At 50.7% G+C, this 27506-nt stretch overlaps 7 protein-coding genes across 7 annotated transcripts; 4 read left to right on the top strand and 3 right to left on the bottom strand.

Annotated features, from left to right (window-relative positions):
* Positions 1–534: 534 nt before the first annotated feature.
* PFICI_11365 (uncharacterized protein) lies at positions 535–1711 on the top strand (the record flags this gene model as incomplete). The annotated part of the gene is made up of 2 exons (XM_007839946.1): positions 535–570; positions 656–1711. The coding sequence occupies 2 exons, from the start codon at positions 535–537 to the stop codon at positions 1709–1711; spliced, it is 1092 nt and encodes a 363-aa protein (XP_007838137.1).
* A 412-nt stretch (positions 1712–2123) lies between these two features.
* Positions 2124–3031, bottom strand: PFICI_11364 (uncharacterized protein; the record flags this gene model as incomplete). Its single annotated transcript, XM_007839945.1, has 3 exons — positions 2124–2424; positions 2500–2721; positions 3021–3031. 3 exons carry the CDS (start codon positions 3029–3031, stop codon positions 2124–2126), a joined length of 534 nt encoding a protein of 177 aa, XP_007838136.1.
* Positions 3032–3491: 460 nt separating this feature from the next.
* Positions 3492–4394, bottom strand: PFICI_11363 (uncharacterized protein; the record flags this gene model as incomplete). The annotated part of the gene is made up of 1 exon (XM_007839944.1): positions 3492–4394. The coding sequence occupies one exon, from the start codon at positions 4392–4394 to the stop codon at positions 3492–3494; it is 903 nt and encodes a 300-aa protein (XP_007838135.1).
* A 2124-nt stretch (positions 4395–6518) lies between these two features.
* PFICI_11362 (uncharacterized protein) lies at positions 6519–7854 on the bottom strand (the record flags this gene model as incomplete). The annotated part of the gene is made up of 3 exons (XM_007839943.1): positions 6519–7050; positions 7108–7204; positions 7260–7854. The coding sequence occupies 3 exons, from the start codon at positions 7852–7854 to the stop codon at positions 6519–6521; spliced, it is 1224 nt and encodes a 407-aa protein (XP_007838134.1).
* A 1334-nt stretch (positions 7855–9188) lies between these two features.
* On the top strand, positions 9189–11571 carry PFICI_11361 (uncharacterized protein; the record flags this gene model as incomplete). The annotated part of the gene is made up of 2 exons (XM_007839942.1): positions 9189–9822; positions 9893–11571. 2 exons carry the CDS (start codon positions 9189–9191, stop codon positions 11569–11571), a joined length of 2313 nt encoding a protein of 770 aa, XP_007838133.1.
* A 3424-nt stretch (positions 11572–14995) lies between these two features.
* Positions 14996–21205, top strand: PFICI_11360 (uncharacterized protein; the record flags this gene model as incomplete). The annotated part of the gene is made up of 2 exons (XM_007839941.1): positions 14996–20504; positions 20559–21205. The coding sequence occupies 2 exons, from the start codon at positions 14996–14998 to the stop codon at positions 21203–21205; spliced, it is 6156 nt and encodes a 2051-aa protein (XP_007838132.1).
* Positions 21206–25588: 4383 nt separating this feature from the next.
* On the top strand, positions 25589–27103 carry PFICI_11359 (uncharacterized protein; the record flags this gene model as incomplete). The annotated part of the gene is made up of 1 exon (XM_007839940.1): positions 25589–27103. One exon carries the CDS (start codon positions 25589–25591, stop codon positions 27101–27103), a length of 1515 nt encoding a protein of 504 aa, XP_007838131.1.
* Between the last annotated feature and the right edge of the window lie 403 nt (positions 27104–27506).

The following is a 27506-nucleotide window of genomic DNA, read 5'->3' as shown; positions in this document are numbered from 1 at the left end:
GCACTACACTTCAGAGCTGATGTTCTCCCAAAGGCTCGTTAGCGCAAAAGAAATAGCAACAACCACCGCAGAGACAGACAACTTGAAGCCATCGCGAGCCTGTCAGTATATCAGACCAGAAAGGAGTTTCTCCATATGTTCGATCTCCATTCCCCAATTTTGTAAGGCTTCACGTTACGAAATACTAACAAAAAAGTACGTACACAATTGCTGATGGTCCAACCCGGAAAACCCCACTACCCCGCAATGGCTTGGAAGCCGCTTTGGTTATAGACCTTGCAAAGCACATGGCAATTCCATCCGTAGCTTCCTTGGTGTAGGTAGGTACGTAGTGGTGGGGTTTTTGGGCCGTAAATGTTTTGACTTTGTCGCGAACTTGACATCAGCCTCCCAAACAAGGAAAACAACAAGCAACTCTAGCATTACCGGACCCCCCACATATCTAGTACAAGCAAATATCTGTGTGCTCGACACGTACAAGACGGCCTCTTTGATCATATCAGGCCAAGCTTGACCGCAACGCAGGTGGGCAAGATGTTTTCACTCTTGCCCGATCTCGCGCCACGCGACGTGAGTCTGCCAGTCGCCTTCAACCATGCCCCATTCCACATCAAGGTAAGCTGACCATTTGTCGTCTTTTGGGTAAAACAAATAGTCGCATGCCCTGTGGTATACATCATCGCGCAGTCCACTATCGTCGGCAGCTGCATCACACGATCTCCATCAGTCGTTTCCCGGCGCCTCGGAACAACAACAACAACAACAACATGCCAGCCATCACCACGCCGCGAACCAACAACGCCGCAACAATGCCCACATCGTTGAGCGCTCGCCCCTCGCACGCCTCCGCAACGACGAGCAAAACGCCGAGCGCCGCCTGCACAATGTCGCCAGCTTTGGCAGCGGCTGGCTGAAGCCCCCGGGCATCCCCAAGACCCTGCACCAGCTGCGCGAGGAGCGCCGGGAGCAGGAGGAGCACCAGGAGGCCATGCGGCGCGAGCAGCTCGCCCAAGAGCTCGCCGAGGCCGAGGCTACGGGCGGTGGCGCCGATGCGGACGGCCTCGAAGGCCCTAGTGGTCTTGGTGCGGATGCCGTCATGAGAGATGTCGCGGGTAGCGATGCCATGGACGAGGTGCAGCTTGACGGCACCAGAGATCTCGACGATGATATACCAGAGGCTGAGGACAACTTCATGAGTGGAAGCGATGAGGAGAGCGATGAGGAAGATAGCGAGGAATCCTCTGAAGAAGAGCTGGAACCTGTGGGAACACCAGCGGGAGCACTCCGAACAGCCCGTCTACAGAGAGATATCATGACACAGATGATGCGCCGCACGCACGATCAACTCGAGGACAGCATTGCTGGCGAAGAGGAAATCGACGATGAGGACCAGCAAGAGATGATCGAGGAGGGCGACACTATTGGTGAAGGTGACGATCTCGGCATGGGGGTGGATCTAGACGATGATATTCCTGAGGCAGACAGCGCCGGAGGCTACGAACATACGGACACCGAGGAAGAGCTGAGCAGCAGTGACGATGATCAGGGTGAGGTGAGCTTTGCTGCCGCGCGAGCACCACAGTCGGTGCGATACAGACACAGCCTGGCTCGGTCAGACGCTACGCGCAATAGCCTTGCATTTAGTGAGCTGCTCTCAGCAGACGGTAGCAGCGTCCTAGGAAGCAGTCCGCACGCTCCGAGACGTGTCTAGGTGACACAAAGGAGGGGAAGACTTGGCGTGAGAGGACTTTTCAGATGAGCTGGCGTTTTGGGAGCACACGGATGACACAAAATACAATGTATGATACCCTAGGGCGCTTTGGTTGCTTATTGTTTCTCGATACCCTAGATCAAGCCAGTTGTCTAGAAATTCTATCGTCATGGCCCAAGTATGAAAATTATGCATAACAATGATTACAAAACCTTTTTTCTCTGCAATGAATCGTTTCTCCCATCGTGTCGTATATATATTGTGCATGAACTTCGTATCAAAGCCATCCACTTGAAGCGCTGCTTTTTTCTTTTCAGCTGTCCTCATCATCTCAATAACCAGCCAACGTTCATGTCGCGTCATGGAAAAGTCATGACTAATCGCCCTTGAATCCAAATCATCGTCGGCCGATTTAGAACAGCCAGACGTACATGAAGATCAAGATTACGGCGGCAAAGAAGCCCAGCCAGACCTTCCAGCCGACGCCAGTTCGCTCAGCCATGACCATCATGCGGTTCATGGTGCCGCGCAGCCGCAGCCGCGTGTTGTCAAACGTGTCGTTCATCTTGTCCATCATGGCCGAGGAATCGCGGATCTCGTCGCCCATGGCCACGGACAGCGTCTTGAGCATCTTGACCTTGTTCATGATGCCGGTAACCTCTTGATCGTTTTGGCTCTCGAGCTCGTCGAGCGTCGCTGTATCGTATTGGCCTCTGCAAAAAGTAAATCCCGTGTCAGCCGAGACAGTACGGATAGATGGGAAGGAGAGAATCAAGGAATAAACTCACCTCGAGTTTGGTGTCGCTGGCCGAAAGCCTTTGTTGCTGTCTGGGACGCCTAGCTGCCCACCGCTGCCATTGCTGCCCGGGTATCCGCCTCCATAGCCGTAGCCGCCGCCGACCGAGGCCGGGCTTGCGCTGTACTGCCTCCGTGTGCTGTCGGCGCCGCCCTTGTAGCCTTCAAAGAGCGCGCTGCGGGAGTCGCGCTGATGTAGATTCGAGCCGCCGAACCTATGGGAGACCAAAGCGTGTAAATGTTAGCCATTTGCCTGGACAAATATATCTTTATTGGCAAGTATGAGTTGGCCCAAGGCTCCCTCCATCATCCCGCTATGACCTTTCGCTCCTCGTTGAAGCGACCCCCTTTTCCCGTGGCGTCGCATTTGACGGTTGTCGGAGGTTGTTCATGGGTCCAAGTCTGCCAAAGCAAGGGCGAGCTGATGGCAGCAAAGCAGTCGCGGAACACCGGCGCACCTGTCGTTTGCGTCTGGGAGAGATGCACTTTTACCAACAGAAAGGAAAACACGTACCTTGAAGACATGGTTATGTGCAGTTCAGCAAAGGACTGGACGAGGGCATTGTCCGTCTGTCCTGGGCTTCGTCGGCTTTTAATTGATGGGTTGGGTTAAGCAATGCGGCGGCGACCAGGTAGGTACGGGAAAGCAACCGTCTCCTTAAATCCGGCTGTGGCTCAGTTAGCGTGGCGGTGCAAGCCTTGAGAGATGAAAGAGATACAGCTTGTACTCTGTACCTTGGACATTTTCGCACCCAACATTGAACATTGGATATCCAGTAGTGAATAGTGAATAAATGTTCGCTTTTGTAGATGCACAGATGCCAACAACAGACTATTTGAGACAATTTATAGAATTTTGAACTGTCAATAGATTATATGAGTTCAAATTATATTTTCTAAAACAAATGTCTGTACCGCTGCGCTGGGTCTTCTCCAAAGTACATGCTTTCTGCTACTGTCTTGAATCTTGATTCTTTCAAATATTTTACTCGTAAAACACCAAGCATCTGACTTCAATGCTCTGCCTGCCTGGCGCATCTGCTGGCGTCGCCGGGTCTATGAAGGCCGTGTGAGGTGTCCTGACTGCAATGCCGTCCTTGCCCATGGGCTGGCCATCACCAAACGAATCGTAGCACTTGAGTAGCAGCACCTCGTCGGGTGTCATGTCCTTTTGGTAATAAAACTTGTGTGCTGGGTTCGGCGCCACCGACATGGTCTCGCCGCGGACCTCGTAGCCCTCGGTCGAGTACCAGACCGACTCATCGGGCCGGACCTCCTTGCCGCGGTCGTCGTCGTCGTCGTGGCGTTGCGCCTCCTGGCGCTTGGGGTAGAGGAGGTCCACGGGCACAAAGTCCTTGGGTTCTGTGGTGCGCCAGTCCACCACGGCCAGAGGATAGTCGGACGCCGGGTTCTCGATTGGTCGCCACACGTTGATGATTTGGTACCTGCCCTTTAGGAGCTCGTCCGCCTCCTCCTTGGGGACATGACGGCGCACACGCACCTCAGTGGCGCCCGGTGTCTGGTCGACGTGGACTTGCTGAACGGGTGCCCGCGCAGAGCCAGGAGTTCGGCGTCTGATGGTATGGTCGAAAATGACGACCTTTTTGATGCCGGGGAGCTGTTTTCTCAACAAGGCTTCGACTTCCTGGTAGTAAGGACCCCGCACGGCGGCTTCGTCTGTAAACGAGCTTTCCTGGGACGGCGACTTGAGGACTGCGAAACCCGAGTTGTCCGTGGTGAACTCGGATTCGTGGCCACGCAGGTTGTGGACGGAGCGCTTATGCTCTAGCAGCTTGAAGGACGTGGCATCGGCGTCCACCTTTGTCCATGGCTTGGTGTTGGGTGGCTGCGCCGAGGTATCAATGTGCTTGAAGACTCCGCTCGTCATGGTGCTGGCCTGCCGGGCTCTCGGCAATGATGTAATAATTCTTGGAGTTGTGCGACTTGCGTGTGACAATGCTTGTTTGGTCAGAAGCGATACCGAGTTCATGGGCTGGAAAATAGACAAGAAGATTTGCAATTTGCTAATGATGCTGGAATGTGTCTATTGAGATTTGAATACGGTTCTAGTTCAAATCAGTTGGGCGACAGTGGTTTTTATATACTGTAATTGATGACAATTCGCGGGGAGTTGACATCCAGGGCGACCAATGAGCTCATCGAGCCATGGCATCATTCATCTTATGACAAAGCCTATAGGTATACAGAGTACCACAGCCATGTGGGATATGATCGACCATTGCCTCGATCTAGCTGGGCGGGCAATTGCCAACTGCCATGATTACTAAAAACGCTTCAAATTTTGCTCCCGAATGATTTGCTTGTCAGTGATGGAAACTCCGAGAAATCTGCGCCTTGTTCAAGTCCCTTTCCAGTACTGTTGGGGAAAAACTCTTTTGAAAACTCATTGGCTGCCAATCGGACATTGCGGCGCGACTTATTCATCATGGGGAATATTTGTCCCCACTGACTGGGTGCGTGCACATCTCTTAACGCCGACATACCTCAGACAGACAATAGTTTCAAGCTTGAACACCGATACATGACATTCCAACATTTTACTGCAAATGACTCATGTCATGAGTAGATACCAGAAAATCATCTCATCTGTGGATTTGCTCCCTCTCCTTCCGTCTTTTGCAAACAATTTCAAAAACCTTCACGCCACTCTTATTGTGGCGGGGCTGCCTGCCAAGGGATGAATGCTTTTCAAGACAAATGCGACCTTGAGCACAATGATGCAGCCAACACTATACTCTGAATGGTATAATGACATGATTTAATGACATGTCACACTGACACCCGTCGATCACATGGCCTATTGCTTCTTTGAGAACTCTTGGGACAGGTCCTCAGCTGCCTGGTCGAGTAAACACGCATTACATTGTTTGCTGTACATGAAATTCATTCCCAATGAGCTTACTTGCAGTTCTTGGGCGGTTACCGGCAACCAGTGCACATTGCAGAATCCAGACCTATTTAAATAAATATGCGTCCGGGGGAGACAATTGCAACTCTTCGCATGTTCTCTCACCTCTAAAATCAATGTGATGTAATCCAGAACCAGTCTTGCAGGAATCGAAATCGATCGAAAACATCTCCAGCTTTTGCATCAGATATCTCACCTGATAACCGCAAACACGCTTTCACTCCACCCACGTTTGCTTGACACGCACACAAACAGATCTGAGCCGAAATAACGTCACACACAAACTAGGCTCGATGGGTGGACCAATATATCATACCCTGATCAGATGCCCAAGAATGACACTGGATCGAGCGTCATACAGAGAAGCAATCAGAAAGTTTAAAAGGCATGCTCGCAATCACAATATCCCCTTTGTAATGTTCCAGAGAGGCACGGCGCCTAATTTACTCTACGCCGAAAGCCATGATCTTGGAAATCTGGTAGACTGGGCGGCAAAGATCCAGGCTCTAGACAGAAGCAACTACAAGTGTGCTGTACCTCCGGGCAAGGCCCCGGTGAGTTCAAACCGACCGTCTAAGGTACCAGGAGAACGTTTCATTGAGATTCATAGCACGACTGAACTCGGTGAAGAATTGGCAAAGAGGGGCCTAATCAACTGGTGGCTTGACAATAAGGGCTTCAGGGAGCTCTAAGAACCCATACTAGGAGGATACGAGATACGTTGATACAGTAATTGACACTCGACCTACAACAGCCTCCATGGCTAGGCATCTTTACAAAAAGAAACTACTCTTCATGCAGCTCGGTACCCAGTATTCATTCGGACTTGCTTAATGGTTCATAAACTCAGACTCAAAACTGTGGAAAAGCAATCGTGTGTCTTCACACAAGGGATGATAGACCTAATGGATTATGATATGCTACTTGAAGCATTGATGCTCTTCTGGCAGTCTGTTCCCATTATACCCATAAAGTCAATGCGGAACACCCCTAGAATTGGCTCGGCCAACATGACCCCTCAACCCCATTGAATACTCACAAGGTCCGCAGGTTTGTTCGTCATTTTTCTTGCAGCCCGTCTACCTATGAAAGTATCGTCGGAGGGTGCCTATGAAAGTATTGTCGGAGGGTGAACGGGGTCGAGGTTTCTGGTTGATGATCAGTGCCACGTGCCGGTGCCACAGTCGAACCCTCAGGATCGCGTCCATCGTCGTGAACCCTGTCAGATATCGCGCGCTTGTTGTGGTCAAGAGTGTGGGATGAATGGCAAAATAGCCATGCAGCGATCGGTGTCATCATAATATCGGCGACAACAAAGGCTAGCCCAAAAAAACAGTCCATGACGTCGAGGCTGATCCCGGTATCTCTGATACTCGAGACAATGGTTAAGTTCCAAAGGAACCACGTCGTCACCGCCCAAATGGATAGAAAATCGTAATGGCGGTGGCCTCCCAATCTGACTGCGCTCTCTCTGCCGTGACCGAGGATATTCGAGGCTAATATGAGCCAGGCAATGGTACCGAAGGCAAAGAACCCCCATGCGAAGGATTCAAGGTAGGTTTGTGGCCATGTATCCCACATGTTAGACGTGAGGAAGACCAGATATGAGTGTATCCTGGCGAGGAGCCGCTTTAGCATTAATACCATAGAATCCAATGGGGATACTTCTCACCAGATCCACGCGAGAGCGATGTTGTAGATGATCATGGCCCATGGCACACCGCTCAACAACCCCAATGCGAGCACCATGGCTCCATATGTGACTTTTTCTGGGGTATATCAATAATAGCTTTTCAACAAATAGCTGCTTTAGATTGTGCTCACTGAAGAGGTAGGCAGACTCAGCCATATGCATCTCATTAGATTCATCCCGGCGTGCCCCACCAAGTGCAGCCAAGTTGGGCCAATAGAGCTTGGATATTCTCTCAAAGAGAGAGGCAAGAGTAAAGTAGTGGATAGCCGCAGAGAGGAGGGAGATCGTGAATATATAGTGAAAGACCCGTTGGCCATGTGGTCTTCGGAAACTCGTACCGAGGCAGATGAGGAAGGAGATGACATAAGTGCCCACAACCACCCAAAGCAAAGCAGATGTCGCGAACCGAAGGGATGTATGGTTCTGTCCGTAATTTGCTTTCTGCGAAGAGTTTAGAGCAGCCGCGTGCTCAAGGGGCGATGTGTCCAACACTTTGGTTTCCCAATCACTCCAATACGAAAGACGAGTCATGAGGCCTGGATGAGAACGGCCGTAGGAGTACTTGGGATGATATATTATGCTGTGTAGAGGATGTATACGTGAGTAGAGGATTGATTCGAGGATCTCAAAGACGGCGATTCGTCGTAAGTTGTCTCGTTCGAGTGGAACGGTTCCTGGAGGACGTCGACTGTCCTTCGTACAAGTCACGTCATTGTTGGAAGTCATGGGCTGGTCGCAATTGGAAGGAAGCACCAGAAAAGATGGATGCCATGAGACAAAATGACCGAGAAAGCATGCTTAGTGGTAGGTCCTCCCAGCCCAGAATATCGGACCTGAAATAGCAGCCGATGAAGGCTTCCAGGGAAAGGTCAGGCTACATCATATACAGATAAGGTTTCTGGTGCTTTCCGTATCGGCGTCAAGTTATTCATGTGATTGGTGTGCTAGAAATTCCCAATGGGCAGTAATTCCAGGCTGCGATCATGAGTGCTCTTGTCGCGCCGCAGCGTTTCCATTGTAATCAGCATCTAGCAGAGCTCTTGAATCCAGCCCGCCCGCTGTATCCAATGTTGTTGCAGGACCTCGTAACCCAATGACTATTCATGTTTCGAAATGGTAATATGATGCAATGTGAGAAACTGTATTGTATTGTATTATCATCGTAAGATGTGTTTTCTTCATCCTCTTAACCTGCAGCCTGAGATAGTGGATGATCTGTTGTATTTCTTCTTGCTGAGGTCCGACCCGGTGCGTTTTCTAGGTCTTTTAAAATCATTCCAATTAGGCCAAATTGCTATGAATAAAAGGCATCAACTTTTGTGTTTGCATCAAGTTACACCATCTACGCCACGGAAAGTGCACACCACGCCTGGAATGATCATAACATGACCAGGCCACTTTCAAGGACTATACAAGTACCATAAATGCTTATGCATCGATTCTTCTGATTGTTTTCGGTATGCTCCGTATCCGTGGGCTCGGAACTTGCCATCTTTGACTGTCGGTCTTCGGGAGAGGCTATTCCAGTTGCATTTCTGAGCACCCTGGTTGCAGCAGACGTGGATTATTTCATATAATTTTTTCCGCTTCTTTGCATGTGCGTTGATGGAGTTTTCAAGCATTACGTTGAATGCTCCAGGCCTTCACAAATTGCAGACGTGCAGCAGCACGTTGCACAGAGGTAGACGGCAATTGGCCAATTCAGCTAATCCGTAGCTGGGGTTAACTGCGCTACACTGCCTGGGGTCTAGCTGAATGCGCCCGTCTGGAACAGGGCCGACCAATGGGTGGGGCGTCCTAGCTCAGAGTGGGGTGTGCGGGCAGCTACGGTGACGAATGTTGACATGAGCTGGTACGGAAACTTTGGACCTGGGAAGTGAGGCTGGCTTGCCTTGGATAACCATCACCACAACAAACAACAACAGCCGCGGCAGTTGCACAGTCGACAGAAGCTTAGGGTTTTCTCGATTAGCCAGACTCTCTTGGATATCTTGCTCCCGCGCTTCACTCTTTCAAAGCAGAACTTGCTATCGATTGGGCTCTGTCGCACTGCCGCCGAGATGCGTTTCGGCAAGACTCTTCGCGAGGCCACCTACGGCCCGTGGAAGGACAAGTACATCGACTACTCGAAACTCAAGAGTCTACTGAGGGAAGACAATCGAGATGACGACACGCCATGGACCGAGGAGGACGAGACCAAGTTCAGCGACGAGATCTTCAACGTCCAGCTCGAAAAGGTCTGCACCTTCCAGGAAGAGACCGTCCAGAGCTTCCAGAAGCGCATTGATGAGGCATTTGACAAGCTCAAGGAGCTCGCTCCTGCCGATGCCAAGGCCAAGGGAGATGTCGCCACTCAGCCTCTCAAGGATCTGAAGGCCGAAATCGACAACATCACGAATGAGATTGAGCAGCTGAAGAAGTACAGCAGCGTCAACTACACGGGTTTTCTCAAGATTGTCAAGAAGCACGACCGTAAGCGTGGCGACAGATACAAGGTCCGCCCGCTGATGAAGCTTCGCTTGTCCGAGCGCGGCCTCAATGCCGAAAAGGAATACTCGCCGCTGCTCAAGAAACTCTCAACCATTTACTACATCATTGACTCCAACCTCGAGGCTGGAGGCGAACAAACGGCGCCACCAGACTTGGAACACCAGGAAGAAGTAAAGAATGGAGAGAGATATACTGCACACAAATGTAAGTGGTCCCTAGGTTCAATGTGTTGCGCATCGATCAAACAAAGTTGGCTAATTGACGTATCATCTAGTCTGGGTCCACCAAGACAACCTACTCGAGGTCAAGACGTATATCTTGCGGCGCCTCCCTGCTCTCGTTTACAGCGACTCATCTGCAAAGGAATTGGACGGAAATGAAGACCCTTCCATTACATCTCTCTACTTGGACAACTCCAAGTTCGACCTGTACATGCGCAAGGTTGAGCATCAAGTGGACGCCTCTTCGTTGCGCCTGCGGTGGTATGGTCAATTGAGCACAAAGCCCGATATTTTCTTGGAGCAAAAGATCATTTATGAAAATGGTACGAGTGAGGAAAAGAAGATCAACATCAAGGATAAGTATATCAAGCAATTCATCGATGGCGAGTACAAGATGGAGAAGACAATTCAAAAGATGGAGCGTCAGGGGCAGCAGCCGGAAACGATCAAGGCATTCAAGACGACTGCTGAGGAAATCCAGGACTTCATCACCAAGAACAAGCTAGAGCCAGTCCTCAGGGCAGTCTACACACGCACGGCCTTCCAGAAGCCCGCAGATGATCGTGTCAGGATTTCCATCGACTCCGACATTGCCTTCATCCGCGAAGATACTCTCGACCGTGATAGACCCTGCCGTGATCCAGGTAGCTGGCATCGACGGGATATTGACGACAGCAACATGTCATATCCCTTTAAGAACATCAACCAGAGCGAAGTCGCCAAGTTTCCATATGCACTACTTGAGATCAAGGTCAAGGAGGATGCCAACCGAAGAAAGCCAGCTTGGGTTGAAGATTTGATTGGGTCGCACCTGGTCCACTCCGCGCCGCGCTTTTCAAAGTTTGTCCATGGTGTAGCATCTCTATTTGAAGACTACGTCAACAATCTTCCTTTCTGGCTCAGCGACCTTGAGAGGGACATTCGCAAGAGCCCCAAGCAGGCGTTTGATGAGGAAGAACAGAGAAAAGCCCGTCGTGCAGAAGACGCGCAAGTTGTTGGTAGTTTCCTGGGCAAGGGTTCCGCCTCGTACAAAGCAGCGGCTGCGGCAGGATCATACATACCTGCAACAAGCTCACCCGTCGGTCAGTCATACCTGGCACAACGTGTGCAAGCCGAAGACCAGGCGAATCAAGGGCGCGACCAACCTGCTCCTCCCGCGGACGAGCAAGCAGAGGATGATGAGCACCCAGATGGAGAAGAGAATGGCCGGCAGAACTATGGCACACTGGGCAAGATCTTGCCAAGCTTCTCCATTGGCAGTTATGCACGCCTTCGCCGTGATCGCGTCAAGCTGCCAGAGGGTGTCATTGAGCCCACGGCCTGGATCAAGAACGAAGGCGAACTCAAGGTCGAGCCCAAGGTCTGGCTTGCCAACGAACGTACGTTCCTGAAGTGGCAACACATTTCGGTACTGTTGGGCACTCTTGCCGTTGGTCTCTACACTGCTGCGGGTAAAAACTTCCTGGCAGAATGCATGGGTATCGCCTATGTTGCCATTGCTGCAGCGGCGGGACTCTGGGGCTACACAATGTTCCACAAGCGACAGAGCATGATTATCGAGCGCAGTGGCAAAGATTTTGACAATATGATCGGGCCCATGTTTGTCAGTGTTGCATTGATGATCGCCCTGATACTCAACTTTGTGTTTGCGTACCGGGAAGCGTTTGAGAAACTACACGACGGCGAAGGGGCTGGTAACGGGACGGCAGCGTTGCCTGTCGGCGAGCTCTAAGACAAAATTAGTCAAAAGTCTTACGATATAACTGGCAAGCTGGATGGAGTCACATTTTTGGCCAAGAGGATAATGATTGGATAGCCAATCTCATATCCATTTGTATCTTTTATTTGTTAGATATTTGCATCGCTGCGATAGTATTGTCATCAAAATGTATCGAGTATATAGAGAAACGTCATTCTATTGCAAAATGTTCAGGCTTTTGTGTGATACAGCAAGGCGAGGACAGTTCAATCGGCGGAAGCAAGCGGTGGAAAGAAAAAAGCATGCACATTGGCATATGACCTGCATAGGTAGGTCTAAAAGGTAGCTACAGCGCCTTGCCTTTGGTTTCCTTCGGCAGAGTTTCGAGTAGAGACATAGCCGCAATGAGACAGGATAAGATGCGGCGGATTGCTAGGGAGAGACACGGGATATTAGCCCAGGCGTTGACGAACCTTTTCTAACCTCTGTATACGCTATAAACCGCGGCTGAAGCTATCCAGGGTCTTCTACCATCTATGGCCAATATATGAAACACTTTGTCGATTGTGCGAGTGTATAATATGTTTTCACCTGTGAGGCTCCCAACCGCTCTGTAGCTCATCACGCACAATGAGCCAATTGCTTGTCCTTTTCTCCGTCAGAAGTACGCTAGAATCTCGGCCGTTGAAACAAATAGGGGTCGCTTCGGAGGAGAAATTAGAAGGCAAATTCGATTCTTAAACCACTTTGAAAAAAGACGCGAGCAAAGCATACTGTGTAGTGTACGCGACTACCGTGAGGACCGGACCAGCACGCTATTCATTGACAGGGAACGCGGGCGTTTTTTTTCTATGCGAAGAATAGCCCACGTTTCTAGCGCCGCATGGGCTAGACGAGATGCTGCTCGTTGGGCTTTTTTATTATTGAAAGTATAAACGACCTTCTCCACGCGAGAATTCTCCGTTGCCGAAATGATATTCCTTCTCTCCGTGCGGCGTCGTCTAGAGAGAAAAGTAATTGTAGTGATCATCTGGAATTTACTAACTACCCTTATTACTATAAAGCCCAACTCCAGATCTACGTACTGCCTTGGACACGCCCCAATGCAGGAACGCGCCCCATAGCGACCCAACTGGGGGCCGCGGGACTGCTTCCATTGGACGAGATACCAGCGGCATTGAGTGTAAGATGCAAGGGCTTCCTTCCGGGCTTATGCTGTGGGGTGTGGTTTTCTGCTGGTGTTGTTTTTTTTGTGAGCATGTGCTTGTATCGACGATAGAGGGTTTTGGGCGTGCTTTGCAAACAAATGACAGCATCATTGATTCTCCCCCTCCTTCCGTTGCTCCCATTTTCCAATAACGAGTCGTACTTTTTCTGCAGGGGGAAAGCCTTTTTTCAACAGTCATGCGGTTATGAGGATGGGAAAGAGAAATGGCGTACTTGAGCCGGAGATCTGGGATCGTCGCAAAGAAGAATCAATAAATAATGGCAGGAAATCTGAGATGCGGCGCGGCGGGGAAGCCAGGCCGGCTCCGAGACATGTTCCCATTCGATGAACGTGGCGTACGGGCTTGTACCACCTTTATGTTACCTGGGTATGCTATGATTGTGTTGCACTTTTTCACCTATTGGCACATTGAAATAGCGAATTTAAATCACCAGGTCATGACTGTGTTGGACGTCAAAATAGCATACTGGTAGAGTTTTGTGTTTTCCATGGCCATGGACATATTGCATTGTATGTAGTGAGTGAAAGCAAGCAATGATCGACATAATACCCAAATTGCCTAATGCACGTATGTGATAGAGGCAATGAAAAGAGTGCCAGGCCGGTACAGTCGCTAACGCTCCCATCCGCGTTCCATCCCTTTCAAGGTACCTTTGAGCATTTGCGACATGCAGGCGAAATCCTGTAGGCGTAAGTGCTTGCATGCATCATGGCTGGGTTGGTTGTCAACGCCCGAGGTTGTGCAAGACAGAAAAAAAACGTTGAAGACAAAAAAGAGTCTGACTGTGAACCGCCAATGGATACTTGCTTTTACTTCATAGGTGACCAGCCCCGTGCGAATTGCATAGGGGTTTACTGGGGATGTACGGAATCAATCACTGGGTATTCAGATCGAACCATCTCTATCGATCCTGAAGAAGGGCGGCTCAAGGAGGGATGTTGCCGCAATGGAAGGTCACTTCACGATCAAGGCCCTTGGCGATTCGTCCCCTAGGTACTCTAGCTTAGCTACCACGTACCCAGGTAACTGATGTTGATGATAATAATAAATAACAAGTCGGCAAATGATAGTTGGATTGGTGATTTGTTCCAAATTCCCATGGGGGTGGTTGTGGTGGTCAAATCTCGTCAGGGGACCGACCAGGTCAATTTTCCCTCGCAGCCACACGGCGGCCTAATAGCGTTCGTGGAGACTCCAAACATACATTTCAATTTTACCCTTTTGGCTCCATTCGTATGAGGGTCCCCTTAGAACTTAGAAGCCCCCCAAATAGCCCACCTAGGGATACCCTTGCAGCAAATCTGGCACTCGCTCCCGGGTCTTCATGTTTTGGACCCAACGACTAACTCTAGACAGACGTTCCATGTGTCTGCTTGTGTCTGTTTGCAACCGAGCGTCCGACCTACTGCTGCTGTAGTGCACCTAGACGGGGGGGCTTGCCTACATTTACCTACCTACCTAACCAATCTGGGTCGTGTGTTGGTCGTGGTTTGGGGAGTGACTTTTTGGAGTTCACTATCTTGCGACGAAGCTCGGCATCGTACCTAGTTGGTACAGAGTATTCTCTGCACCTCCTTGTTGTGTCTCGAGCTCTTCTCTCGATCTTGACCTCTTTTTTCCTCTGGGACGGGCGTTGCAAAGCAGCACATTTTCTGCATTCCAATACCCTTCTAGTCTTCTTCTTTTTTTTCTCCTTCTATGATCTAGTACAATACTAATCTTCAAACGAGCAACCCCATTGCTCCGCCTTCACTCGTTCTGCCCATCCCTTGGGAGAGATTCATTTCCGTCATTCCACCCTGGTTCAACCTACATACACGTCCGACGATAACTTCCTTTCTTCTCCTGGCCACCTTTCGCCTATTCTACAACCACACCCGACGGCCCGACCCGACACGACACGACGCGCACCGCGAAGATATACACGATCAGCATATCACGGACTTGCGAGCCGCTTTATCGTAGCAACCTGGTTTCCTATCGTGCTGAAACACCGCTGGATCCTCCCCGCGTTTATTTTATTTTATTTTTCTTCCGATTCGGTGCCGCCTCCGTTATAATTTCTCTCTCCCTCTCTTCTCTGTCCGAGATACTTGGCCGATCTGATTAGTCAGAAGCGCAGTCGTGGCATCGCCCTGCCTCGTTATCGACAGACAACAGCAACTTCTTTATGCGATCGATCGCGCCAGTAGCCTCGGCGCGACCGACACGCTCAATTGACTGATCCAATGCCGTGGCAGCCGTTGCCGCGCATTGCTTTCGCCGTCGCGACCTATCCCTTCAGCACCCAGGCCGACAATGAACTCCCCCTCGAAATCGGCGATGACCTATACATCATTGAAGAAACCCCCGACGGCCAATGGCTGCGCGGGTACCTGTTAGCCCCACCTTCGCTATTGGCTGGCTTGACTTCCTCCAAAGGCCAGACGCTGGAAGCACGCGTCTTCTCTGGTATTTTCCCGCGGAGCTGTGTAGAAATCCGCGAGGTCCTGGGGGAGAGCGACGAAGCTTCAACCGACGACAATGCTAGCTACGCAGGCGAGGAGGAAGCCGCGCGCTTTGGCAGCGATTCTGGCAAGAGTGGGGTTGCCAGCATCGAGAAGAAACGCACAAGGTCGAGCCCCGGCAAGTCTAAGAACAATACCGGCTCCTCTTCTTCGCCTGCGAGTCCCATCTCTCACCGCGGCGGCACCCCAGTCGGACTCTCGGTACCAGCGACTCGGGAACCTGGCGCCCCCAAGCCGCCTGCTCCCGTGCCGATGCTCAAGATTGGCGACGAGACGCCCACATCTATATCAGAGCCGTTGATCGACGAGATAGCCTCGTGCCTGCGCGAATGGCACTCGACCAACCTGCATGAGCTTCTCCTAACCCGCCAGTATGCCAAATTAGAAAAAGTCTCACAGCTAATTAATACTCTCGATTTATCGCGGCGACAGTTTTTACACAATGTGCTGACAGCCACCGAGTACGACGCTTTACGCGAAAAGACCGTTTGGGATCTGGTTAAGGGCAACAAGCTGTGTGGTGGAGAGGTGATAGTACGTGACCCGAGCCAACGCGGACGGGTTTTGACTGGCGACGACTCGGTTGTCGAAATCACCAAATTACAGTCGGTCATGAGTCTACTGGACGAACCGCCCCAGCCCAATGTGGAACTTACGGCTTTGCACCATCTTCTCGTCGACGTCAAGAGTTTTGCTGGCTCTTCTAATGAAGCTACGACTTTGGTGGTTTACCTCGTGAGCAAACCCATCGGAGGTTTCCCCGTCGCTCTCTCGGAAAGCTACGTGATCGAGGTGCCAGCTGGTGGTACAATGGGCCACATGGCGCGAAACACTCAGATGCGCACGCTTTTCGCGGATTTGGCATCCAGCGAGATTGGCGACCTGCCGTCCGCGGATTCAGAACTTTACTTGGTTGTCAAGGTTCGTGCGCCCCAGCAGGTAGTTGTTGGAAAGCCACCATCGCGATCCGGAACAGTAGCTCAGGCAATGTCGGGATTCTCCAAGGAAAAGACACCAGTCTCGTCTGGCGGGAGTAAGTCTTCTCGAAGGAGCATGGTATGGGGATCGACAAGGTCAGCATTCTCTAGGGGAGGAATGAAACTTGATGCGCTATCCGAGCAAGAGGAACGACCGAATACCGACACCCAAGAGAGCAGAGACGGCAGTTTACCCCCTGGTACGGCAAACTCTAGGACCGCTTCCGTGTCAGCAGAAGGCTCCCAGTCAGTCAATATGGTGGCAGAGCGCATGGTGGGCATGGGGGTCTTGAAATTGAACCAAATCATGAAGCAGCCCGACGAGAGTGAACACGTCATGACGATATGGTCGCCATCCACAAGATTCACAGCAGAGCAGCCGGAGCATGGCGACGATTGGGACGACTTGATCAACCACCTACTGGACAGTAAGTCTGGGCAGTACGAAAAGTCGCGGAGAGCAGATCGATTACAGGTGCAGCTCAAGGCATTTGACAGCGCCGATGCCGATGCTCTTATCAAGTCAACCCCAACTTTATTGTCAGGTATCACAAAAACGAACAAAATGGGCTTCTCTGGTGCACCCACGAAACCCAGATCTGATATTTATATCACCCTGGATCAGGCCCTGCTCTCCCGCCAGAATTTAATATCACGATTCGGTGGTAGTGCAACATCCATTTCGGGTAATGTCCATGGTGGAAACTTGGTCCTGAGTCTAGAGGTCCGGCGGCCATCGGGCGAAAAGATTGAGAACTGCATCTTCCCCTCATCAAATGGCGAGGTCCTTACAACCTGGAGGTCCTTTGCAGTTGAACGAGGCGAGCCTTGGAGGCAGACGCTACGGCTTTCGCTTGAGCCGTCCGATGTGATGTCGTGTCATGTGTTGATGACTCTATCGGATCTGCCCAATGCGCCATTTGCTGTAAGCTACATTCCACTGTGGGATCAACAGGCATTTGTGAAAGACGGCCCTCATACACTGCTGCTCTATAAGCTAGACGAGTTTACGCAGACGCCGCACGCTGGGCCCAGCGGTAGAGGAGGCTACCTCACTCTACCATGGGGCACTAGGAACGAACCAAGCGATGTGACCGGACCGCTTGCCGCCTTGAGGGTACAAACATACTTGTGCAGCACCCGATTTTCGCAAGACCGAACAGTTCTTGGCTTGCTGAGGTGGAAAGAGCAACCCAAAGAAGATATCCCCCATCTGTTGAAGCAGTTGATCTTTGTGCCAGAAATCGAGGTGGTCAAGCTGCTGAGCGATGTGCTCGACGCCCTCTTTGGCATTCTGGTGGAGTATCAGAACAACGATGAGTACGAAGACTTGGTATTCATGGCTCTTGTTCGTGTTCTTGGAATTGTCCACGACCGAAGATTCAACCTTATTCCACTTGTGGACCAGTACGCCGAGAAGAAGTTTAATTACCCGTTCGCCACGCCGTGTCTTGTCCGATCTTTTACCCGGCTACTATCGAAACCGACTGAGCCTGAGTCTGCAAGAAAGCTGAGAGCAACGCTCAAAGTTGTCAGGCACATACTTAAGTTCATCACACATGCCCGCGGTCAACAGAAAGTCAAGGAAGCCGACATCGGTATTACTAGCACCAATCCCGGCTTCACTCGCCATCTACAGTCTATTTTTAAGGCATTGGACGCGATGATGCGAAGCAACAAAGCAGTACTTGTAGGCAGTCAGACACTCGCGGTCCAACATTTCCATACGTGGTTGCCAGAACTTACGGGGTTGTTGACGACTGAGGAGATCCTTCACATCGCCATTGACTTCATGGACTCCTGTACTTCAGTCAAAGGCAAATTGGTTCTCTATAAGTTGGTTCTCATCATCAACTATTCCAAACTTGATTTGTTTTCGAACCCAGAGCAGCGTCAAGCCCTATGTGCCAACACTGTCCGCTGGATCGCCCCTCACTGGGGCACTCCAGATGTCGTCTCTGACCAGTGGAAGGAACAAGTGCGCCTGTGTTGCTCTGTGCTCGCAAGCCAGGTATATCACCTTGGACCCGAGATCCCCGACTACATCCCAAAGATTCTCGAGTCGTACCTAGCCATCCAGCAAACGGAGCTCAAGCCAAAGGCGCGGCTATCTCTTCTCTTCCCTTCCTCCTACCCATTTCCAACCAAGGCAATCAATGGAACCGCCCAGTTTGACGAAGCTCTCATTGAGCTTTCAGCTGTCTTATCGGCCCTTTCCAACTCGCCGAGCGGTATGCAGCTAGAGCTGGCGGATGGCGACGTTGCCACACATGTACACAACGCTTTACAAGTACACATGAGCATCCTACAGGGCGAGGCCTTCCCCTCAACGTGGCTGAGCGTCCACATTTTCCACCACAAATCCGTGATGAAGTCATTGCAATATCTTGCCAGTATCCTTTTGGACAGCTGCCTGCCCGATCCCGACGAGGCCGAGGGTTTCAACACCGAACTGTGGAAAATGTTCTTCACTACTCTCCTTAAACTGGTTAGTAACGGCTGCTTGGCTCTTGAGACCTTCCCAGAACAAAAACGTCGCGCGGTTTGGAAGATTGCTGGCGATGTCAGAGAGCATGGTGCCGAGCTCCTTCGACGGACTTGGGAGGCAATTGGTTGGGACGCAACGCCCGACGAACGTACGCGTTATGGACTCGACAAAATGGGCGGCTACCAGGTTCAATATGTGCCCACGCTTGTGGGGCCTATTGTTGAGCTTTGTCTCAGCGTGCATGAAGGCCTCAGAAAGATGGCCGTTGAAGTTTTGCAAACCATGATTGTCAGCGAGTGGACATTGAGCGAGGATCTGTCAGCAATCCAAATGGAGATGATCGACTACCTGGATTTCTACTTCAAGGACAAGCAAATCACCGAGAGCGTTCTCCAAAAGTTGTTCATCACGGAACTTCTTGATCGCTTTGCGCCCTTGTCTCAGGTTGAGGGCGAGCCGCTGTACACTGCGCTCCAAGATCTGATTGGCACAGTTGACGAGTTCCTGGACCTGCTGGTTGCTGTTCACAGCGGAGAGGGCGGTAGTGCTGCTTCACAACTCATCAGTCGCCTCAGACTAATGGAGTTCTTGCGTGACATGCAAAAAGAGGAGATCTTTATACGATACGTACATCAGCTTGCCAGGCTCCAAGCAGGTGCTAGAAATCATGCGGAAGCTGGCTTGGCATTGCGTCTGCACGCGGAACTCTACGACTGGAACCCGGTTAAGATTACGAGTGCCTTGTCGGATCCCGCATTCCCGGCGCAAACTCACTTTGAGCGCAAAGAACGCATCTACTTCGACATGATTAAGCACTTTGAAGAAGGTGAGGCTTGGAGTAGTGCACTTGCCGCCTACAAGGAACTCCAGTATCAATACGAAAACAATGTCTTTGAATTTGCAAAGCTTGCAAGGACGGAGCGCGCCATTGCCAACATTTACGAGACGCTCACCAAGAGCGACAAGCTGGTGCCCAAATACTTCAAGGTTGTCTTCAAGGGTTTGGGCTTCCCACCAAGTCTGCGCGACAAGGAATTCGTTTATGAAGGTTCCCCTACGGAGAGAACATCTGCATTCACGGATCGTATGCAGGAGCAGTACCCGGCTGCTCAAGTCTTGACCACTGGCGATGTGGACAGCGAAGTTGAGGGACAATTCTTGGTCATCACCTCGCTGAGCCCGCACAGAGACCTGACGCATCATGTATTCCAACGTGCCAAGGTTCCTCAAGCCATCCGTGACTACCTCCTCTCAGCCCATCCACAATTGTTCTCCATCACTTCCAAGCGCAATACGTCTGGCCCTGTCCACGAGCACCATGCCGAGAAGATTCTGTACCACACAGCAGAGTCGTTCCCGACCATCTTGCGCCGCAGCGAGATTGTCCAGGTCGAGGAGCTTCAACTGGGCGCTAAGGAGACGGCCATTGAGCGCATCGTGCGCAAGACACAAGAGATGACCACGGTGGAAAAGCGACTGTCCGAGGACGACAGCGTTGCACAGCTTCTTGTGGATGCTATTGGCGTTTCAATCAACCCCGAGTCCGAGAACAGTGTGGTATGCTATCGACAACTTCTGCCCAGTCCAGACACGGATGATGAGGACGATGAAAACGGCGAAGTTGATGAGCCCGAGCTGAACGAACAAGAGACGGCTATCAAGATGGCGCTCGTCGACCATGCCATCATGATCAAGAGATGTTTGACAAATTTCTCACAGAGCAGAAATACGATCCTCACCAATGGATACAAGGATCTGTATCCACGTAAGTTTGTTTCGCTTAATGTGACTTGGTCATGTGATGCTAATCAGAGTGCAGTGTTTGAGCAAACATTTGCACCAGAGATTGAAATCTTCAGTCCGACTCAACCCGTGCGAGATGTCAACTCATCTGTGCCGTCTCCAACATGGCGCAAGGCTTCTCCCGTCAATGAGAGCTCCCCGATTAAGCAGCAGGGCGACGGAAATGCATACGTCCTTGGCGGTGGCGTTGTAGAGGAAGCGGCAACCGTACAGCCCATCTCTGTTAAGCAACGAGGTACTCGGCTCAGTTTCCTTGGTGGCCGACGCAAAGAATCTCGAGAGTCGAATGGTGAGGGCGTCATCGGATTGCATGAGAACGACTCCAACACGACGCCAAGTAGCCACCCGGGAAGTCAGCGCAGCATGGGCAAGGAGAATAGGAGGAGCTTCTTCCGCGGCCCTTCATCGCATGAGACCATCATCAGCGCCAAACCTTTTGGCCACCCTCATGACAGCCCAGAACACGGCACACCTGATTGGGCGCACGACATACCGCCCAAGAGCAGTGAAAGGGTTGGCGTTGCGGAGAAGGGCTCCGAGAAAGCGTTTGACAGCGGCACGCCGAGACTTGGAAGCGTTAGAAAACGGCTGAGCTTGTTGAAGCTCGGCGGAAGCAAACGAGGAAAGCCCAACGGCTTCATAGGCGGGGTCGAGGAGGAGTAAAACATGCAAAAGAAAAAGAAAAGAAAGTAAGCTTAGGAGACGATTAACTCATGACTGTGGCAGGCATCTGGTTAGATGTGATAATGTTCTTTTGTTTGTTTTTGACGAGATACCATTTGCGAGAGGTTGGGATATGGACCTTGTTGTTACAAAGAAAAGAAAAACGAGATGTTGTACAAAATAGGTGTTCAGGATACACATAGGAGGGTGATCTCGACAGAAGGTCCGTGTTCCTTGTCAGTTGTGTTCCGATACAATTGGCGTGCTACGTACACGGCCTTGACGATCTAGACATGCGACTATTTGTCGAGGCTTGAAGGACGGTATTACCTTTGCAATTTGACTGGCCCAACAAATACCTTTTTTCCCTTCTCTGTACATTACCTTTTATTGTCCGATTCTTTGTATTTGGTCTTCTTTTCATTCACTGGCCGTCACGATGGTATGGCCAAAGAATAGTTCAGGGGACGAGGGGGTTATACTACACTGTACTATAGGTTGTGTGCTGTTGACGAGTCGAAAGAGCACAATCATAGAAAGCGAGGAAACAACAATTCAAACCGACCTAATAGTTACGTTTGCGCCCTGCTCATCTTTCATTCACCTTCATTACCTCGATTTTGCATGGGAGTTACCAAGACTGTGGGGATATCTACCCGAGATCGGGAAGTTTTGGATTTGACATGACACAGCATGTGCCGAGCATCAAAGTTTTGCTTTTTCTTATTCTTCTGCTTCCAAGATGTTCGCTTGTACCTGTTTGATCTACACAATGCCTCTTTCGGGGTCGGTTCGGAGGACCGTCTTCCATTACGAGATATAGATAAGAGCACCAAAACATGTGTTCATTTGTGTGCGATGCAATTGCCCGACTGAGAAGAGACTCTCTATCGAGCTTGTGCAAGAGATTGGGCACATAATACAAACACATGATAGGCAATGCATACATACTTTGAAGGGGGGAGGAGCTTCTCTACCTGCCACGCATTCTTCCATTATACTGACCAGCCAGGCACATGCTGCCGATTGTTCGGATGCCCGGACGGAGATACGACGTTGAGGTTTCCCTCCCCAAATCGATATTAGGCGAGGTTGCGGCTGGCCAGCCAAAAGTGAATTGTCTGTACAGAATTTGGGTGCCCGTCCTCCCGCCACCTCTTCACATCCAGGGATGCTTTTATTTTTTTTCTTCGTTTCCGAAATAGGTAGGTAGAGCGCCCCAACCCGACAAGACAGAAAAGGACAGCGAACGAAAAAAGCCATGCAATCTTTTTCGTCCGTTTCCCGAGGACCCGAACGAGAGGGTGGGCGGCTCCCCCGGGGGTGGTGGTTCGCTTAACCTAAATCCGATTATGCTCATGTTTGTTGAATTGCTGATGCGTCGTCGGGCGTCGTATCCAGATTCTACAGCCTATCTAGCGGGCGTCGCCTTTTTCTTGGTGTCGCTTAGCTATTTTTACAAATAAAGAATGCTCGGGTATAATACAATACAGTATACACAAGGCCTGGCGGATACTATAGAGTATTATATACCATATAATCTCTTGTCCTTTCAAATGTTTTTCTTTTACGTCCCCCCCTAAGTCCTTCTCGGTCTGGGCAATTGTAAGGGGAGATTTCCCCAGGCAACAGGTGCGTCTCAGCTGGCTAATGTCTCCCCCCCTTCTGCAGATTGGAGATTGAAAAGTGGCGTGCGTTGCATCCAGTGCAGATCACCTTGATGTTCAAGCGGATTGATTGGTGCGAGATATTTGTTCCTCCTGATTCTTCTTCCTGCATATAATAGAGAAGTTCAGACGAAAAAAGAGAGAGAATGAGACAACCAAACTCAAAAGCAATCTGCTATTGTATGTATATATGTGTGTACTTCGTAGAGACGAATTATCGCCCATTCTCGTGTAAGCTTATATAAATGCACACACACATTACATGTGCAGTAGATGGCATGTGTAGCGCTAGCTGCTCGTACGCGCATGTGCACTAACTAGGCCAAGTGGACAAGAACCTAAAATCTGGGACCTAACGCTGGAAGGGAGCTTAAACCTACCTAACCAACTTGTTGTTCTGGAACGATGGATGATTTAAAGCTGTAGAAGAAGCTTAAAAAAAAAACTGCACAGCGAGCATAAACGGCCAAAAATAAGCAAGAAAGACAATTAAGAGTGAACCATATGCTAAGCGGCTCAAAAATAAGTTTATTCTAATTCCAGCCGCAGCATCTCGACTGTTCGGAATCCTGTTTGGTCGAATCCTGTTTGGTCGAATCCTGTTTGGTCGAATCCTGTTTACAATCCAACATGACAATCTGGCGTAAACACAACATGACATGATGAAATGATGGAGGTAGGTAGCAGCAGGTAGCTCGTACACAGTAGGCAGTACGAATAAGATTGATTGGGGATGCAAGCTGGCCAGAACAGAATCAGATCCGACCCCCCGAGGACACCCCTCGTGGCTACCTGGTATCCTTTCCTTGCCTTTACTGGGGAGATGGGGGAGCGGATGAACCCTAGAGTCCTTTTGACCTGATTGATCGATCCCCCTCTGGACTAAGGAACACTACCATGCAAGGCCCCAACTAGAGAAAAAGAAGAAGCAGCAGCAGTCAAAAAAACAAGGCGCCCAGCAATTCATTAAGAACTCTTGGCCTCTTCTTGGGAGACCAAGTCTCTCTCTGAAGCGGGCAGGTGGAGATCAAAGTGGTGTAGGTAATGGGTAGAGGTTGCAGATGAGTACCTAGATAATGGAGGTAATTATAATGTGAATGTATATTGTAGGCTTGCATGCTTGCAGTAGTACACAGTAAAAAGTAGCAGGAGCAGCAAGCTTCAATGTTCCTCCATCCTTCTCCTCCTCCTCTTCCTCCTCCGCCTCCTCTTCCTTCAGCCTGTATGTGATGTAATGTAATGGAGCCTCAATCAATACCGGGACAAAATCAAAGATACATGGCCCTCCAAATCCCACCAGCCCCCCAAGCCCCAAAGCATATCATACACAGTAATCCATTCCAGCCAGCATTGGCCCTTTTCTGATCACCCATCTCGGGGATCTTCGATAAGCCTTTTTTTTTTTCCGCCAAGTCGGTTGCTGCTACGAGAGAAGCACTTCAGAGGGATATCCCCTTCCCCCCTCCTGCACAGAATACACTACAACAGTGCTACACTATCCTCTGGGTACCTACATTGCGCTAGGCCAGGTACTGCTTGCGTGCAGTGCACCACAAAAAAAAAAAAGTGGCCTATCTGCCGTCTTGGCAATCTACTGGAAGGGGAGCCAAGGAGCGAGCAGCAGAGGAACGCCGATCGACAAGGGAAAGAAAGCCCCAGCAGAAGCTAGCTAGCAGCAGCAGCCAACGTGAACCAACCGGAAATCCACCCTCTCTTTACCACACCCCTGATTTGATTTGTACATGGAGACCAGAACGAAAAAAAAAAAAACCATATTCTCAGGACTACTGCTAAGGTCGCACGTTGGTTGCTTGTTCGCCGCTCGTTCGCTTGAATTAATTAATTGCATGCATGGCTTTGCTGGCTGCTTGCTGCTTGCTGCTGTTACTTGCCAGGTAGTTGCAGATGATAAACTGAGAAAAGTACACAACCGTTTTTCAAATCATTCCTTTTTTTCCCCCTTCTCTCTCTTTCCGTTGCAAAGAAGAACGACGCCCATGTGTGCTGTGCGTTTCGGACTAAAGTAGGTAAGGAGCTTGGATCACACCTTTTTTTTTATCCCTCTCTCTTTCTCTCTCCTCTTCGCATTCATCCTCTTCCTACTTCATCCGTCCTTTTTTTTTTTTCATCCCATCTTTTTATTCTTCTTGTACTTTGCTTAGACTCATTTGTACTAGACAAAGTTTTGGGGGCTTGAGCTCACTCTTTGCTACTTACCTAGGCTCTGGAAGTCGTCATGATCCAATTGCCTGTCGTCTCTCGCCATTGATAAAAGAAGAAAAAACCGTTACAGCTGGCTCCATTACTTTTGGCAAGGAAAACGCGTACAGAACCTAGCTTATAATCAGGTCAAAACGCACGGCTTCGCGGGGGGAGGTTGTTTCTTTGCGCCAACTGAAGGGGACGCCGCGTCATCCTTATCTGATTACGATTGCATAACTTTTGGCTACCATTACCTCCATATATCTGCTTGGTACCTGAGACCCAGTCAGTCAGTGGTAGTCGCCTGCAGGACCGACCTACTCCAGAGACACGCAGCGGGTATTCGTCGTCTTTTCGTCCGAAGCTTTGCTCAATTGACGGCAGAGACCAAAAGAAAAACGTGTTCCTCTCCCCCACACTATTATTTCAATCAGAGACACGGGGCGCAGCCGCCGTCAATCATGGTCTTATAATACTAGCACCGGCAGCAGCAGCAGCAGCAGTAGTGCTTCAAATGTCAAAGGCGGAAGAGCTCATGAGGCGGGTGCCTACCCGGCCTCTTATTACACGCTACAGTCTGGCCCTTTGCGCCGCCTTGTTGATTTACTGCCTCTTTTTGTATCCGGCTCTGCACCACCACCGCGGACCCCATCTACAACAGCCAAATGCCGACCAGGCGGCCAATGCAGCCGACGCCGCTGTCCCGCTGACCGGCCCAGTCAATGACGGCCAGGGAGCAGTCGCTGGACCACAACAGTCACCGACAGAGGATGCAGCACCCAGAGAAAAAGTGTACAAACCCATGCCGCTGGGCTATGCGAAAATCGAGGACCCCTTCCCGTGGTTGACGGTGAACAAGAGGGCGCCGCCCATGTTGCCCGACAACCTGCCGCCAAACCCTCACGTGCCCGAGCACACGCCATTGTTCATCGGATTTACGAGAAACTGGCCAATGCTCTTGCAGTGTGTAGCGAGCTATATCGCAGCTGGTTGGCCTGCAGATGACATATTCGTCGTCGAAAATACTGGCACATTCCGCGCCAACAAGGACGCAAAGCTCACCCTACAGAATCCCTTCTTCCTCGACCACGCCCAGCTTAAATTGCTTGGTGTGCACGTAATCACGACACCGACGCTTCTGTCCTTTGCCCAGTTGCAGAATTACTATCTCAATATTGCCCTCCAGCGGGGCTGGGAGAATTTCTTCTGGAGTCACCAGGACGTTATTGTCTTTTCAGATGAGGAGGTTCAGAAGAAGGACCGCGATCACGACTATGACCAGGACCCCTACGCCACCATCTACGAGCGAGCCGTAGGTCTGCTCCGCTACCTCAATGGGCCCGATATGCCCCCATGGGCCACGCATTTCTTTGCCTACGACCACCTCACCCTGGTCAAGCGCGACGCCTATCTCGAGGTCGGCGCTTGGGATACCCACATCCCATTCTACGGCTCCGACTGCGACATGTACCTCCGCCTCCACTGGGCCGGCTACTGGCAGCCGCAGAGCGAGGCCGGACTGGTCTTTGACGTCAACTCACGTCTCGACGACGTAGGCGCCCTCTTCCGGATACCGCGTGCCCACGCCAGCTTTGAAGGCGATCCGCTGTTCAACGATCCCAACCGGCCCATGCTCGAGGCCGAGCAGAAGCAGGAGTACGAGGTTCGTGCCTGGACCGAAAAGGAGGGAGAGAGCTTCCAGCATCTCGTTGCTGTCGCCGAGCGCATGCAGGAGGCCAAGTGGGCCGACGACGGCATCTGGCGCAACACGTGGCAGGCCAAGCAGGGCGGTGGCGCCGGCGAGCCCTTTTACCGCGACCCTGCCGGGTTCGAGGATGGTGTCCGGACCATGATTGATGCCGGCCGCCGCGTCTTTGCCGACAAGTGGGGACACCGCGGCTGCAACCTCATTGAGATGGGCATTGAGCCACAGGACGCCTGGCGCCTCGAGCCCGATTGGGATCCTGCGACCGAAGGCAACGCTGCCGAGGGTGGTGACTGGGGCAAAGACTGGACGGGCATTGATTGATCAAGCGAATGAAAGAAAAAGGAAATAAAAGTCAAAACACAATTAACGACGCACATTGAAAACAAAACCGGATATTTGTGGATAAATTCTCGTATGTACATGGAAATTCATGTTAAGACATGATGAAAAGAGAGAAACATCTAAATTCGCATTTGGAGGTGAGGGAGAGCGAACCATTGGTTATTCTTTTCGGGGCTGGCTTTATTATTCTGATATACCCTGTTACTTTTATCCCCCTCTCCATGGTATTATAGTTTTCTACAAAGCCGGCATGAACAAGGACCATATTGTATATTTCAATTTGATGAGTTTCCTTGTGGGCACACCCAAATACACGACAGGAGCAAGTTGACACGTATAAATAAAGTGAATGGATCTCTTGCCCCCCTCTGAGAAATGAGGA

Source organism: Pestalotiopsis fici, assembly GCF_000516985.1.
Source record: "Pestalotiopsis fici W106-1 unplaced genomic scaffold PFICI_Scf_8, whole genome shotgun sequence".
Taxonomy (NCBI): Eukaryota; Fungi; Ascomycota; class Sordariomycetes; order Amphisphaeriales; family Sporocadaceae; genus Pestalotiopsis; species Pestalotiopsis fici.
The sequence above is the reverse complement of the archived record's forward strand: the minus strand, read 5'-3'. Positions and strand labels throughout refer to the sequence as shown.